The sequence below is a fragment of the Neofelis nebulosa genome, chromosome 11 (assembly GCF_028018385.1).
Source record: "Neofelis nebulosa isolate mNeoNeb1 chromosome 11, mNeoNeb1.pri, whole genome shotgun sequence".
Lineage (NCBI taxonomy): Eukaryota > Metazoa > Chordata > Mammalia > Carnivora > Felidae > Neofelis > Neofelis nebulosa.
In genome coordinates this window covers 37,390,021-37,405,350 of record NC_080792.1, presented here as the reverse complement: position 1 = coordinate 37,405,350, position 15,330 = coordinate 37,390,021, and the positions used below count along the sequence as shown (strand labels likewise).

Sequence of the window (15,330 nt, the reverse complement as noted above, 5' to 3'; positions counted from 1 at the left end):
TTAATAAAGGCAGTATCCTAACAGACCTACAAATTTACAGAGAACGGTTTAAATAAAGGGATCAGACAAGTTAGAAATCCTATTACATCGAATTACAATAGGAAATTGCTACAGCAATAAACAATTTAAACAAGAACTGGTCAAAAAAGATTCTTAAAAAAAACAAAAACAAAAACAAATCTGGCCCATCTACCCAACAACAGCTACTCTGCTCAAAGAAAATATGAGAATGTTTCTTTTTTCACCCTGCATCTCCAGATTCATCAACTGTAGCAATCACCATTTAATTTAAAGGAGCGACTTTCTACCTAAGGGTGTGTATGAGCCAGGAGTGAGGTGGCAATATGTTAAGCATCAGAATCAGGGATGGAACAAAAGAGTAACTTGAAGACTGACTTTGTGAACAAAACTGATGAATTGTTCAGGGACTGGGAGAGGGGGACTAGCATACCCACAACAAATTCTATGCCAAAAAACTCTTTTTATTTCTTGACTGTATACCTAAAAGCCTGCATGTACTCTGAACAGGAATTCAATAAACCCAACCATTATTTACTATAGATGACACCAGACTTCATACTAACTGCTATTTTCCCACTAGTTTTGTTCTTGAAGAGTTTAAACTCTTATGATGAATTACTATTACTGGGATTTCACATCAATAATTTTAAAAAGCAGCCCGTTTCTGTAATTCCACATTTCTAAGTTTACTTAGGTTGACTTGGTTCAAGTAGAAAGAAGCCCTTTCCTACAAGGAGAAGCTTACCTGGGCCACTGTCTAAAAATATGCAAAATGTACAGGAACAGAAATATTTTGAAATTCCTACCAAAAAATAAATTAAACAAATAAGCACTAAAGAAGGAAAAGGTTACGCACTTCCAATTTATGCTCTTTCTCTGCAAGGGCTTCCTTTTGACAACGAAGAAAATCTGCTAACATTCGAGTGAGTTGCTTCCTATCATCTATTTCAGCCGCCAATCTGCCATTGTAATCTGCCAGCAACATACAAGCATCCTCTACCATTTTAGAAAGCCTTTCTCCAGATTCTTTATCTAAGAAAAGCACAGAATAATAGAATTATTACACAACAAAAACAATGCCATATGCCGTTCCCTCACCCTGACTTCCAAAAAGTTCCAGATCACGTTTTCTTTTCTTACCTGTTATTTTATCTAGTAGAGATACTTCTTGGACTTCAACAGGCAAAGACGCTATCCTCTGATGAACTGCTGCATCACCTGAAGCTGCATTCTCTAGATCTTGTAATGCTCTAACAAGATCTAGAGTCTAAAAAGTTACACAACTTTAGAACCAAAATAAATGAAGCTTAAACAAACACAAAAGACCTCAATTTTATTTCATATTCCTTTATCCTTACGGGCTATATACTTGTTTAAAGTTTCAAGTATAAACTGCTTTTAAAGATAGTCCTTTTCTTTTATATATTAAGAAAAAGAAACTATACTATGTTAGGCATTGGAAATATATAAATTGGAAACTAAAATAAGACATGGCCCTCAGCTTTGAGGAAGTCATACTCAAGCAATGGAGACAGTGTAAAAATAATTACTGGGCTCTGAAAGTGACATGGTTGATTTATATGCCAAATACATACAGTGGTAGAAGGGAAAGCAGGCTATAACTTCAACCTAGACGTTACACGTTTTACATATGACATATTCATTATATTATTATACATGAGAATTTTTAATACTATATTAGATATTGAGGGAAGGAGGATACAAATCATGTTCTACTACAACACAGAAGGGTCTCACAAAGTCTATTTCTAAATGATGTACTTAAAGCACAAAAGCAATGTAGTTTTGGAATATGTTCAAATATGGTTATCTTCAACTATCCTACAGTTTGCTAATAAGATCATTAAGAGATCACAAAATTCCATATATCTGACGGCTAATACTTATATAACACTTAACCAATGTAAAAATTATTTTATCATTAGAATATTTATTTATACTGTTTTCATATAAGATATAATTAGGAAGAAAAGGCAAGTCTTTGCTGATAATTTCACAATTCATAATATTTATAAATTTACTCCAAAGAAAATGAATATTTTATTTTTACTGGTTTCCATCCCCATCCACCTCCTTTTTTTTTTTTTTTTTAATCTCTAAGACTAGTTCCTGGAACAGTAGGAAATTATACACACACTTGAAAAATATAGGATATAACCAATTCTGTGAATACACTGAGATGACACTGATAGATAGTTACTGATTTTTCTTTAAGCTATTCCCTGACCAAAAAAAAAAAAAAAAATGCTATCACTGGGGTCTAGCACACAGTAGATGATCCAGCATGATAACAATGAATGACGCCTAATAAATATACTATCCCATGTATGCTTTTAATTCATTACTATGTTTTTAAAATTCTAATATTTTACAAAATAATTTTGTTATAAGATACATCCCCCCTACAAATGAAAGTGAGCTTCCCCCTACAAATGAAAGTGAGCTTAAGAGCAATGACGATTATCATGAAGCTTTTTTTCTCGTGGGCCCCAATTAACTTTTATATTGTCATTTCTTAATCAGTCCTAGAAAGTTCTAAAGCTTTCTGAAGTTCTGAAAAGTCATCTGGCTTTATGGTCCCGATACGCATGCTTTCATCTCACATTCACATTCCCACATGAGTTAATTCTAAGTTTCTAGTGCTGGGTCAAAGATCAGACAAAAAAGCACAGTTGTCTGAAAACAACACTAGCCTACAACTTTCTAATAGAGGAGAATGAAATGAGTTCAAGCGGATCCTATGAAGAGAAATTTTAGTCATTCTTATAAAGAATGACACAAAATGGTAACTACAAAGCTGAACCACTGAAAATTAAGCAGTACAACTAATCTGAAAATAGTCATCATAAAATGAAAAGCAACAGTGTTTTATTTAAGTACTAGATACTCCTAAGAAGTACAACTGGAGTTAGTCTGTCATCAGGGAGAATAAAAAAGGATCAGACTCTGTATCTAAAACTCAGATAAAATACTGTTCATGGAATCATAAAAGGGCTTGTTGCACAAAGTGCTTTGTCTTAAATTATTACCAAATAGAAAAAAATATACACCTTAAGGTTTGGTTGTTCAAAACATTATGTTCTTATTACTTTTTTATTCAAGCTCTTGTCCCTGGTGATCATATGGGCTTCAGTACCTCCTATCAATGAGTGAACAGGTAGTTTGGTTCAGGTCCCAGCTGAGCACCTTGGTCAGATTCTTTCTGCATCCCCAGTACTACTACGAATATACACACAAAGTTCTAGGCAGTGATTGGTTCTATCTTTCTTTCTAGCTCCTTTCACTGGGGAAAGAGTTTCAACCAGCCTCTGGTTGCATGCAGTGAATTCAGGTCCAGTCCTCCAACTCCCATGGAGCACTGTGAGTAATTATTACCCTACAGGATACTTATTTCTGGAAATCCATGTCTGTTTCCTGACCAAAGCTCAGAAAAACCAGGCTCTGGCCCACATATTGAATTGTGCTTCTGTACCATTTCTAGTCCACAAAGATATTTACCTTGTTTTATGAGTATGGCTATGTCTTCATTTTCTCCTTTTAAATTTTATCTGTCCCTCCTATATGTTTGAAACATAGAAGGAGGAAGCTTTAACACTCAATGCCCACATAATTAAAAGTTAAAAATGTTTTTCTGGAATCATTTGATGGCTAAAGAATGCTATACTGTACCAACCTGGGAGGACATGGGGTATTAAGATAATAACTCTAACCTGTCTTATTTTACCATGGAACTATATGGTTCTATATAGTTACATAGAACTGTATGAGTACATGCTTGCTGCTATAACACTCATTTTTACATGTTTAAAAGCAAAAATACAGTAAAGGGCAGTTGTATATCTCTAAGAATGGCATTCTCAGTGTACTTAAATCATACAACAAAGGGTCTTATCATACAATGTTTTATTTATTTAAAAGGAAACTATTTAAGTGACAGATATCTCACCAGACCTAATCATACTTAGCAATCAGATAACCTCTTTCTATGTAAAATATAACTGCCTAATATAAAACATACAACATACTATAATAAACATAAGCAATCTGTTAATCAGAAGAGATATTCACAAAGCTTCTTTCTTGCACTCAGAATTATAATAAAAGTCCATTTATATTAGTAAAACCTCAAAATTAATAAAGCTTAGTGGCCACATGAAGTAATAGTAACACAACTCCCTTAACAGAGAAAAACTTCTACCTGTGGTGGTTCACTTGGAGATCCCAGAGAGGAACAGTTTTCATTTTCATCCACCTTTATCTGTTCATAAGTTCGCTTCCTAGGCTTCTTATCGCCATCTGAATTGAAAGAACATCAAAAGTTTTAATGAAAGGAAACATTTTAATGGAGAGATCACGATAAAAGATTACACACTTACACAGAGCTTGCTTAAGTTGTTCTAACACATCATTCTCATAAACAGACCTTTCTTCCCAAATAGATAATACCCTTCCAAGGTGCTTCTTACAACTTTCATCAGTTTCACTAAAGAAAAAATAAAAATATTAACAATTAACAGTGTTACTGAAAAGGCAATGGTGATTTAAAATACAGTCATTCATTCTCTGAGAAAAAGCAGTCCAAATTTTTACTGAGCATGACTATGTGATCAGAAGTTCAGTGAAGTGATCAAGACAGACATACTCCCAGCTTCCTTTAAAAGTTTACAGACATTTTTGTTTAAGATTTTATTTTTAGGTAATCTCTACACCCAACATAGGGCTCAAACTTACAACCCTGAGATCAATAGTCACACGCTCTGTCAACTAAGCCAGCCAGGTGCTCCCAGACATCTTAATAAACAAAAAATTACCAAAAAAAGTGCTTGTACAAGCTACAGGTGTTTATAGAGAAGATGCCCTTAACCTAATGGCGGCTGATTATGAGGCCAAGAAGATTTCAAACAGGTGATTTTTAAATTTATTTAACAAATATTTATTGATCAAGGCACTATCTTTGACACTGGAGACACAAATGGAGCTTTATGGCAGCTGTTATTTACAAGTGCCACAAAAAAGAACCAAGTATTAAAGAGAAGCATCATGCAGAGATCTGGCCCAGTTCAAGAGAGATTAGAAAAGGTATCTGAGCAAGCAGTATTTGAGATCTGAGGACTGGAACATCAAGGAAGTGGCAAACAGACTACTCCCAACCACGTCCTACTGCCTTCATCACTACCACTGCAGACTGAACTGCTATTACCTCTTGTCTGGATTTTTAAAGTCTTCTCATTGGTGTTCTCAGCTCTTACTCTTCACTCTATGCTCTACTATTGTAAATCAAATCATAATGCTCTTGAATCTGCTAAGAGCTATCAATCATACCAAAAATAAAACCAAAAAGCCTTATCCCAGACCACAAGGTAGATATGTTCTGCTTTCTGGCTACTTCTCAGTCCACATTCCCTTAATACCTTCTGCCATACAATTCTCCCTGCTGATGCTCAAACATGCCCAGCACACAACTGTCTCATTGTTTCTGCCAAGTATTCCCTCTACCTAGAATCCTGGTCTTTTAGATGCTCAAGTGTCTCATTTCACCCTTTCCTTCAAATGCCACCTCTCCAAAATAGTCACTCTTTATCTCATGAGATAAAGTTCTCATGAGCACTGTCATACTCTCTAGTTCTTCCTTACTTTGCTTCTTTACATTACTTATCTACTGGCATAATATATATTCATCTGTCCATCTAGTTATTACTTTGGTCATCAACTGAAATGTAAGCTCCACTAGGACAGAACTTTATCTTATTCACTACTGTATCTTTAGGGCTAGCACACAGTAGGCGGTCAAGAAATATTTTATTGAATTCCTTGGGAGAGGCAACATATATAAAAGCCTTAAGGGAGAAAGAACTTAAAGAGGTTCAGTTAGCTTCAACTGTGGACTATAAAGCGTGTGTGTGTGGAAGGAACGTGAGACATGTGTCTGAAGATGTAGACAGGGCCATGAAGAAGCATCATCACCTTAAGTCCTGCTCAGGACTTCAGACTTGATCTCTGGGATCAAGTTTTGAGAACTCAAAGGCAAGGGAGTGTTATGATCAGCTCTGCAACTGTGGCTAGTTTCCTAAATGGATTAAACAACACTAGAGGTTCTTGCAAATTATATAGAAATGACATTACAGAAAAAATCTAAACTGTGGGAACTATATATACTACATGGATAAGGGGAGTGAAAGAGAAAGGAGAATGTGATACACTATAAATTACACTATCAAAGAAAGTTTAAGATGACACCTAGTTTCTCATATGGGCATCCAGATAGACAGAGTTGCCATTCACTGGGTGAAACCTGAAGGAGGAGCAAGTCTGACAGGGCGCAGTGACGTGAATTCAATATGAGACAGAGTCCATCGGAGATGTCTGGAAGCATACAACTAGAAATTCCTTAGGCAATTAGACACACAGGTCTAAAACAAAACACATCCAGTGGCCCCTGGATGGCTCAGTCAGTTAAGCGTCCAACTTTGGCTCCGGTCTTGATCTCACAGTTAACTGAGTTATTAGGGTGTGTAATAACTAAATATATGCAGTGTATGAAATCACCCAAAGGTCAAGCGAAGAATATGACCATAGGAAGAGGGACTAGGACTGAACTCTTAAAAAATGGCAACATCTGAAAAGATGGTAAGATAGGATCTAAATTGAAAGATAAATAATATTCATTTAAGAAAGTAACATATGGTAGTATTTCATACACTGTAATTTTTAAAAAATGCATCCACTATGACTGAAGTTTTTGGGCATGTGGTGAGCATATTTTCATCCTTAAATCATTCAACACAGATCTTCACTTACCACTGAATTCTGTAATTTAGACTGATTTAACAGTCTACCCCAATAATGTTTACCCAGAAATCTACCAAATATTTGCATATGTTTGGAAATAAGCATTTAAAGAGAGCATAAGCCAAAGTACCAACTTTTACCCTTAGAACTTTTCTGTAGCAAAATTTTTCAACAGGCTTATAATTATTCTAAATAAATTCCTGTACTTCCAAAACACTTTGAAGTATTATCATATATACCCAAACACTAAAAAAACTTTCAAATTATATGCAAGTAAAGGGTACAACGTTTATCCAGAAATAATACCTGGAAAACAGACAGCTTTATAAGCACACAAATTTTCAATTCAATACTCATTCATTCTTAATGAAGTCCATTCCAAAATGGCAGTTGCTTTTTTTTGGTCTCTTAAAGGAAAATTGTTAATTCAAGTACTCCAAAAGCCTACCACTTTGTGACAGTTCAAAAATTTTCCTTTACAGAAAGTATTTAACACATTTACAAATGCCATTTATAGTTAAGTCTTTTCAAATGAAAATTTCAAAGAAATACATTCTCTGTTTTTTGTTTGAATGGCTTACAGTAAATTTTAACAAAAGGACATATTATGCATTCAAAACATTACCAAGCACCCAAAACAATTATCATACCTTGAAACATGTTTAAAAGCCTCCACTATAACTGGCGCAAAATCTTTTGTAAACTCCGGCCCCTTCCTTTTGCTGTTCTGAATGACATCATTGGCTAGGTAGAGAAAAGTAAGCTTCCTGTTTGGTTTGGCTGAAAAATAAAAAAATTTAAAAATCTACTTAAAATATCCTCATTTAAGTTAGACAAACATTCTCAATATCTGAATGAAGCAGTTTGAGAACTACAACATGGCTACTAACCTTTATGTAATATATTCAACTCTAGCTTCTCATTCTACTACCAAAGTCACAATTCTTTACCTCACTAGGTTTCTATAATTTCTGGAGATGGATCATGTGAGGAAAAAAGAGGACTCAAGAGGCAGAGAAAATCAATAATTAATCTGTTTCCTTGCACTTTTACCAAACTGCCCAAAATACTTACCCTTGATTCCTAGTCTTATCACAATTCCCAAATTAATAGTTTTATACACTGAATCCTCATGTCTGTAAAACTGCATCTCTGTAACTCTATCTGTACTAAATTTTGCTAAAACTATTAAACACTACCTGAAATAAAGCTTATTTAAAGTAAGATGGGACGCCTGGGTGGCTCATTGGTTAAGCATCTGACTTTGGCTCAGAAGTCATGATCTCATGATGTGTGGGTTCAAGCCCTCCATCAGGCTCTGTGCTGACAGTTTGGAGCCTGGGGCCTGCTTCAGATTCTGTGTGTCCCTCTCTCTGACCCTCCCCCGCTCATGCTCTGTCTCCCTCTCCCTCAAGAATAAACAAACATTTTTTAAAAAATAAAATAAAGTAAGATGGCAACTGGTACCATTAAAATGGTACCCTAAATCTTGAATTTGAATGTTTTAATACCCACGTTGACTTTACAGTCGATCATTAAGTTACTGTGAAATAAGAGTACAAAATGTAAAATAGGTTGAAAGAAACATCACTTCAATAATTGTGGATTTTTTGTTTATGAAATAAATATTTCCCAAGCTAACGGACTAAATGTTAGAGAGACCAAATGGGCAGTTTAGATTTTCTCCTGCTTTGAATTACATGACCTTAAATAACCGAATTCATCTTGACAAAAATATGTCCCTACTCACTATATTCTGTGGGAGTAGTCATCCTTCTAAAAAGAACAGAAAAGATTTCAACAATTATGGGCCAGAATACATTTTTACTGGTTACAAGGTTAAGTGGCTTATTATTAAGTATGACTCAAATAAGAGTCTCACAAATGGGTAAAATTTAGTTAGTTGAACATAATCTTTTGTACTATTTTCATAACGTAATTTTATTAGAATTAAATCTAAATTATTCAAAGTTGTACCATCATATTCAGAAACACCGTACTTTGTGGCATCCACATTCAATGATGGAGGAAACTTCTGGTCAGGAATGATAATCCAGTGCACCATTAATGTTGGCCACTTACTGGTTTTAAGACAAAAACAGGCAGGCTATATTTGGTCCTCTAGATTTGAGTATTCAGTTTAAGTGTTCAATGAATTAAAAGCCATTTCTGAGTTCACATCTTTCTTGAGGGGAAACTAGTAACACGATCTTACAAGAAACTAAAATACTGAGTTAGAGATGACCAGACTTTACAAACCTATGCTATCCACTGCAGAATCTTGTTTGCCTATCTAAAGATGTGGCCCCACACTTTTCATGTTTTTCAAAGTCTTGGAATAGACTAGAGATATGAAAGAGATGGCAATAACAAAGACCAACTTCTGATTTGTTTTTGGCTTGTCTGGTTAGATAAACTATACAGTATAACTGGTGAAGATACTAGGACCTTTTCCCATGAAGATGACAATAATGTCAACTTTCCCAATATTCAACCCTATTTTTTTTTTTTTTTTTTACCTAACCCTGCCCAAAGAAAATCTTACCCAAAGGAAAGGTTAATATTACTTAATCCAAGTATTTGCCTTCTCAGCATCAAAATGATTTTAAAAATTCAAATTTGTGTTATTACCCAATTGGGAGAGCATCTGCAGTACTTTGAATGGGTACCTGAACCAATGGGCTCCTTTTCCTAAATAACAGTAACATTCAGCAAACTTTTACTATGTGTTACACACTATGCTAGGCACTTTATGTATAATTTACATTTAATACCTAATTTAATCCAAGGAATGTGAGGTACCATTATTACCTTCATTTGGCAGTTTAACAAATTGGCATCAAAAGGGTTAATTGCCCACAGTGAAATATCCAGGAAGGGATCAGCCAGGATTTGAATCCAAAGTCCAACACCCAAGCTTCCCTCTTAATAATTGGACTATGCCTCTCATGACTATGTTATAAATGAAAGAGAATGTTACCTTTGGAAAAGATCAAGGAGCAACTCAATCAAAGTATTTTAAAATGTTAGCAGCATTATTCACAACAGCAAAAGGTAGAAACAACCCAAGTATCCACGGACAGATAAGTGAACAAAATGTGGTACATCAATACAAATGGAATATTATTCAGCCTTAAAAAGAAAGGATCCTGGGGCGCCTGGGTGGCTCAGTCAGTTAAGCAGCCGACTTCAGGTCATGATCTCGCGGTTCAAGAGTTCAAGCCCCGCGCTGGGCCCTGTGCTGATAGCTCAGAGCCTGGAGCCTGCTTCAGATTCTGTGTCTCCCTCTCTCTCTCTGTCCCTCCCCTGCTCAAGCTGTGTCTCTGTGTCAAAAACAAATAAACATTAAAAAAAATTTTTTTAAGAGAGAAAGAGAAAAGAAAGAAAGAGAAAGAAAGAAAGAAAAGAAAAAGAAAGAAAGAAGAAAGGACATCCTGACACAGGCTACAACATGAATGAACCTAGAGGATATTACGCTAAATGAAACAAGTCAGTCACAAAAAGACAAATACTATATGGTCCCGCTATATGAAGTACCTAGAATAGTTAAATTCAGAGACAGAGAGTACAATGGTTATCGCCAGGGGCTGGGGGAAGAAAGGCATAGAGAGTTACTGTTTAATAGGTATAGAGTTCCAGCTTGGTAAGATGAAAAGTTCCAGTTTTGGAAATGGATCGTGATGATGGTTTCATAACAGTGTGAATGTACTTAATACCAATAAACCAAACACTTAGAAATGGTTAAAATGGTAACTTCTGTTACGGGTACTTTACTATGCAAATTAAAAAATGTGTATTTTACAGTATTTTTTAAATCCATGGGCTACCATCTCTTAAAATTAATGCAGAAAAGTTACTACAATATACATTAAAGCAAAAATTCACAAGATTTCAAACTGCAGTTCCCAGTGTATTCCAAAAACAAACCATACCAGGAGCATGGATTTGGTATGGGGTACAAATATCAAGACATTATTTTCATTTTGTTTCCCTTGTGGAATCCAGGCTAAAATATGAGACATACCTAGAAACTGCTGTAATGTATACTCTTTTCCAAGTTTTCAGTGAAAAAATTTACTTTCATTTAAAGCTAGGTGTACCTTTATGTAGAGCAAATTAAACTAAAGGAACTAATCAAAACAAGCAATTCCAGAAGAAAATTACAAAAATGACTTTCAAGTGAATTTTGATAATTTGAAAATAACAGGGCCATAAATTTTTATTAAGGCATACAAAATTAACAGAAAGAGCAACAAACCATTTCATAATTCCTTAAAGAAAAACTGTTGACAATAAGGCTTAAAACCAAGTCTGATCTAGTCACTTCCTTTATTTCTACTGTCACAGGGCTCCTTATTTTCCAAATCTTCCATTCAATTTAAATAGTGTCCCATGCTGGGCACAGATCAAAAATAACCTTTCCTATTCAATCAAGAGCTTGTAAGCTCTATATAAACTGGTACGTGATACGTCACATCACTAAAAATGTAAGTTCTCTTTCTTTATTCCTTCTCTCCCACGATGTATCACACAAACACTGGAAACAATCTTAAATACAATATTATGTCCCAGTGTATCTGTATGTGTCTGTACTGCTATATTTGCACCAATAAAGTATAAGTAATTAAAGACTGATCAATATTTATATTGTGAAGAACCATTTTCTTATATCTCACCTGTCTGAACTATAAATTTTAAGCTACTATGGGTATTAAGTATAGCCCCTTTTCCTCGGACCTTGTATGTAAATAGGTACATCAAAACAAACAAATAAAAATAATAAAATCTGGCCAATATGTGAGGACATAATATTACCTAAAATGTTAAGCATATCCCCTAAAGGGCAATACAAGTTCAGTTCATCACACAAGTAAGAAAGAGTTACATAATTCACATAATTCAAATTAAAAAAAAGATCAACTACAAGGCTTCAAAAAGAAGAGTCTGGGCTATTAGATAAACAATATGAAACAAACTTAATTAGTCAAAGTACTACATAAATTCCACCTAGTTTCACCAATTCATAATCAGTTCAGAATTCAGTTTTACTTATTCATAATCAGGAACCAACAACGTTACTTATTTTCTTACACTGTACAAACCATATACCTATTCATTTTGACATAATACAGAATATTATAATATAATTTAATCACCCATGTTTTTACAGGGACTGAAATTTAAAATCACAGATAATAATGCCAATAAATACAACAAATAGCTAAAATTTTACTGTGTTACCTATTAACACAAGAACACTCTACAGAGGAAGCCCTATTAATGGGAGAAGCAGCAAAAAAACTGAATAAATGGGTGTCTGGTGACTCAGTGGGTGGAGCATCAGACTTGGCTTCGCCTCAAGTCATTCCCAGGGTCGTGGGATCACGTGGGGCATTACACTGAGCATGAAGCCTGCTTAAGATTCTCTCTCCGTCTGTCCCTCCCCTGCTCTCATATTCTCTCTCTAAACAAACAAAATAACTGAATACACACACACACACACACACACACACACACACACACACAATGAGCATTACTATAGGCCTTACAGAAAGAAATCAGAAGAAAAGCCATTACCTTGAAATAAAATTCTATTAAAGACTTACTACTGACTGTTGGACAGCCTCATTTATTTCCCTGGTAAACTGATGATCACTACAGACTAGAAGACATGCTCATATAGATAAATAGTTGGTTATATGGCAGAAACTAATTTTGTCACAGAAACTGTATAATCCACAGGTGATTCCTGAATGGATTCTGTCCCAGACAGGACCAGCTGCAGCTGGCTGCTTAACAGCTGAGGTGGGTGAAAAACGAGGTGGATAAAGCCAGCGTATTCCTGCACCATTGCCACAGTGCCTCAGATTTTTGGCAGCCCACCCTTTGCTTTAAAATCCTTCAAAGATTTTCTATTATTCTCCAGATAATATTTTAAATCCTTAATATGAACCAAAGGCCCAAAAATGTCTGTCTCTGCCATCTATACTACTCTCTTCATGCCCAATACAATGCCTCCTCTAACTTCCCCAACTCCTACCCATCCTTTAGACCTCAGTTAATAAGTTCTTCTGGTTTCCCTTGACCACCTAGTACACACAGGTCAGGCAACCCTGATACGCTCTCGGAGCACCCCATACTTTACTTTGAACACTTAATCCCAAAGATATCACTTTTATTTAATCTAATGCTTCCCAACACAACTAAGTTCCATTGAAAGCAACAACTGTCACTCTCATATACCAATCTATGGAATCAAGCCCAGCAGTTGATTCAAAATTTGTTCAGCTATTTACTAAATAACTTTTGGCCTAGACCTGTGCCTTTAATTATCTGTTCTACTAAGTTGGCTCCTGGTCTTTACCTTGCCCAACATAACAGAAGATGGGAACAAGGAAATAATTAAATCACACTGCTCTCATAAACCTCAACTTCAAATTCAGATTATGAAAGACAAACTTTCTTACAGATCTAGCAAATCTTGCTTATTTTCAATGTATTGAATTCAAATATTTTTATCTCTCCCTCCATTCTAGAGTTCTCACAAATCAATAACCTATAGAAAAATGGGCTAGTATGAATGGAAAGGTCAAAGAAATACAAATACTAAGCAATTAAAACCAACATCATTTTCCACCTATTAAAATGACTAAGATGGAAGTCTGACACTAAAGTTGGCAAAAGCATGAGTAAGATTATCACTTTTAGACAACTTCAGACATTGGTGGTTAATAAATAAATTAGTGCAACCTCTCAGAAAAATCATTTGGCAGTATCGATGAAAAATGTAAATACATAATCCCCTGACCCTGCAAATTTCATGTCTAGGAATTTACCCTATGGATATATTCTCATAAATGCACACAGAAATAATTAAGGACACTCATGACAACAACAAGAAAAAGATAACTAAATAAATCATGGTATATCCATATAATCCAATATCCTACAACTGTTCAAAAATGAGATATTTACATACTGATATGCAAAATTATCTCAGACATCTCAGACGTAGTGTTAAGTTATACATATTCACACAAACACAAACACACAACAGACAGACCTACTTTGAGGGAAGACCAAGAAGTAATTTGGGGAGGCGTGTGTGTCAAGAGTTACCAACAACTCATGTGTTGGTATATTAAACAATTAACTTGAACCTACATGCTGAAAACGCCTTTTGGGTAGTGCTGACTCAGTGCTCCTCCACCAATATGACTTTGTCCTGTAGGTGTATTTATCAATGGTCTCTCCTATTTCAATGTTTGGTAAAAACAAACAAACAGGCACACCTCCACCTACACCCAAACAAATGGACATCTTTCCCAGTCTAATAGGTTAAAATCAATTCAAGTTCCTGAAGTAACTTTAAATTTTTTTATTTTGATATATGCAACAAATGAATTTTTTAAATCTTAAAAAGAACAAACTTCATCCTGAACCATCAGACCACTATAAAGGACACTGTCAAATGGAAGAGTTCTGTTAGAATACACACTATATGGTTTGTTCACATTATGCCACTACAGTAGGATGGAGACTAAAAATTTTTTGCTCCTTTAAGAGTAACGTTTTAAAAATAATATTGTGGAATTCTCACAGCCACTGTGGAAAACAATACGGGGGTATTTACCCAAAGAAAACAAAAGCACTAATTCAAAAAGATCTACGCACCCCTATGTTTACTGCAGCATTATTTACAATAGCCAAGATATGGGAGCAACCCAAGTGTTCACTGGTGGATGAGTGGATAAAGATGATGGATACACTATGGAGTATTATTCAGCCATAAAAAAGGGATAAAATCTTGCCATTCGCAACACAGATGGACCCAGAGAGTATACTCCTAAATTAAATAAGTCAGAGAAAGAAAAATACCATATGATTTCACTCATATATGGAATTTAAGAAACAAAGAAAAAAAGAGACAAACACAAAACCAAACTTATAAATACAGAGAACAAACTGATGATTGCCAAGGGGAAGACAGTGGGTGGGTAGATGAAATAGATAAAAGGGATTAAGAGTACACTTATTTCGAAGAGCACAGAGAAATATACAGAATTACTGAATCATCAGACTGTAAACCTGTAACACTGTATGTTAATTATATTTGTATTAAAAAATATATGCATTGACTATTTCCTTATAACTAGGCACTGAAATTTGGTATTTTCCATATTCAATGATTTTATAATTTTATTAGCCAAATCTATTTCCTACAAGACCTCTTGGACCTTATTTAGAAAATCTTTGCACAGTGCAAGACTAGAAATAACTATAAACATGTTTTCCTTACAGGATTCCAGAGGTGATTTTTTTTTCAGTGTTGTATCTTTAACTTTATATATGGTATCAAGTAGAAACCTAAGAATCATTTCATATTCTAGCCTTTTCCGCATGAATTTAAAGTGCTTACTTTACCAAATTAATTACCAAATTACTACATAAAATGGGTTTCCTCATAAATCTCTGGTCTGTTCCTTCCATATATATTTT

At 34.9% G+C, this 15,330-nt stretch overlaps 1 protein-coding gene across 6 annotated transcripts in view; it reads right to left on the bottom strand.

Annotated features, from left to right (window-relative positions):
* The window catches only part of RPRD1A (regulation of nuclear pre-mRNA domain containing 1A), a 69,879-nt gene that overhangs the window by 38,569 nt on the left and 15,980 nt on the right, over window positions 1-15,330 (bottom strand). For all 6 annotated transcript variants that reach the window (XR_009250982.1, XR_009250983.1, XM_058692336.1 and 3 more), the window contains exons 2-6: window positions 7,482-7,611; window positions 4,419-4,525; window positions 4,241-4,338; window positions 1,162-1,288; window positions 878-1,053 (exon numbers count right to left, since the gene is read on the bottom strand). Coding sequence is in view for 4 of the 6 variants with exons in the window: in XM_058692336.1 (XP_058548319.1) it covers window positions 878-1,053; window positions 1,162-1,288; window positions 4,241-4,338; window positions 4,419-4,525; window positions 7,482-7,611 (638 nt within the window). In the remaining 2 variants the exon portion in view is untranslated. The remainder of the gene's footprint in view (window positions 1-877; window positions 1,054-1,161; window positions 1,289-4,240; window positions 4,339-4,418; window positions 4,526-7,481; window positions 7,612-15,330) is intronic.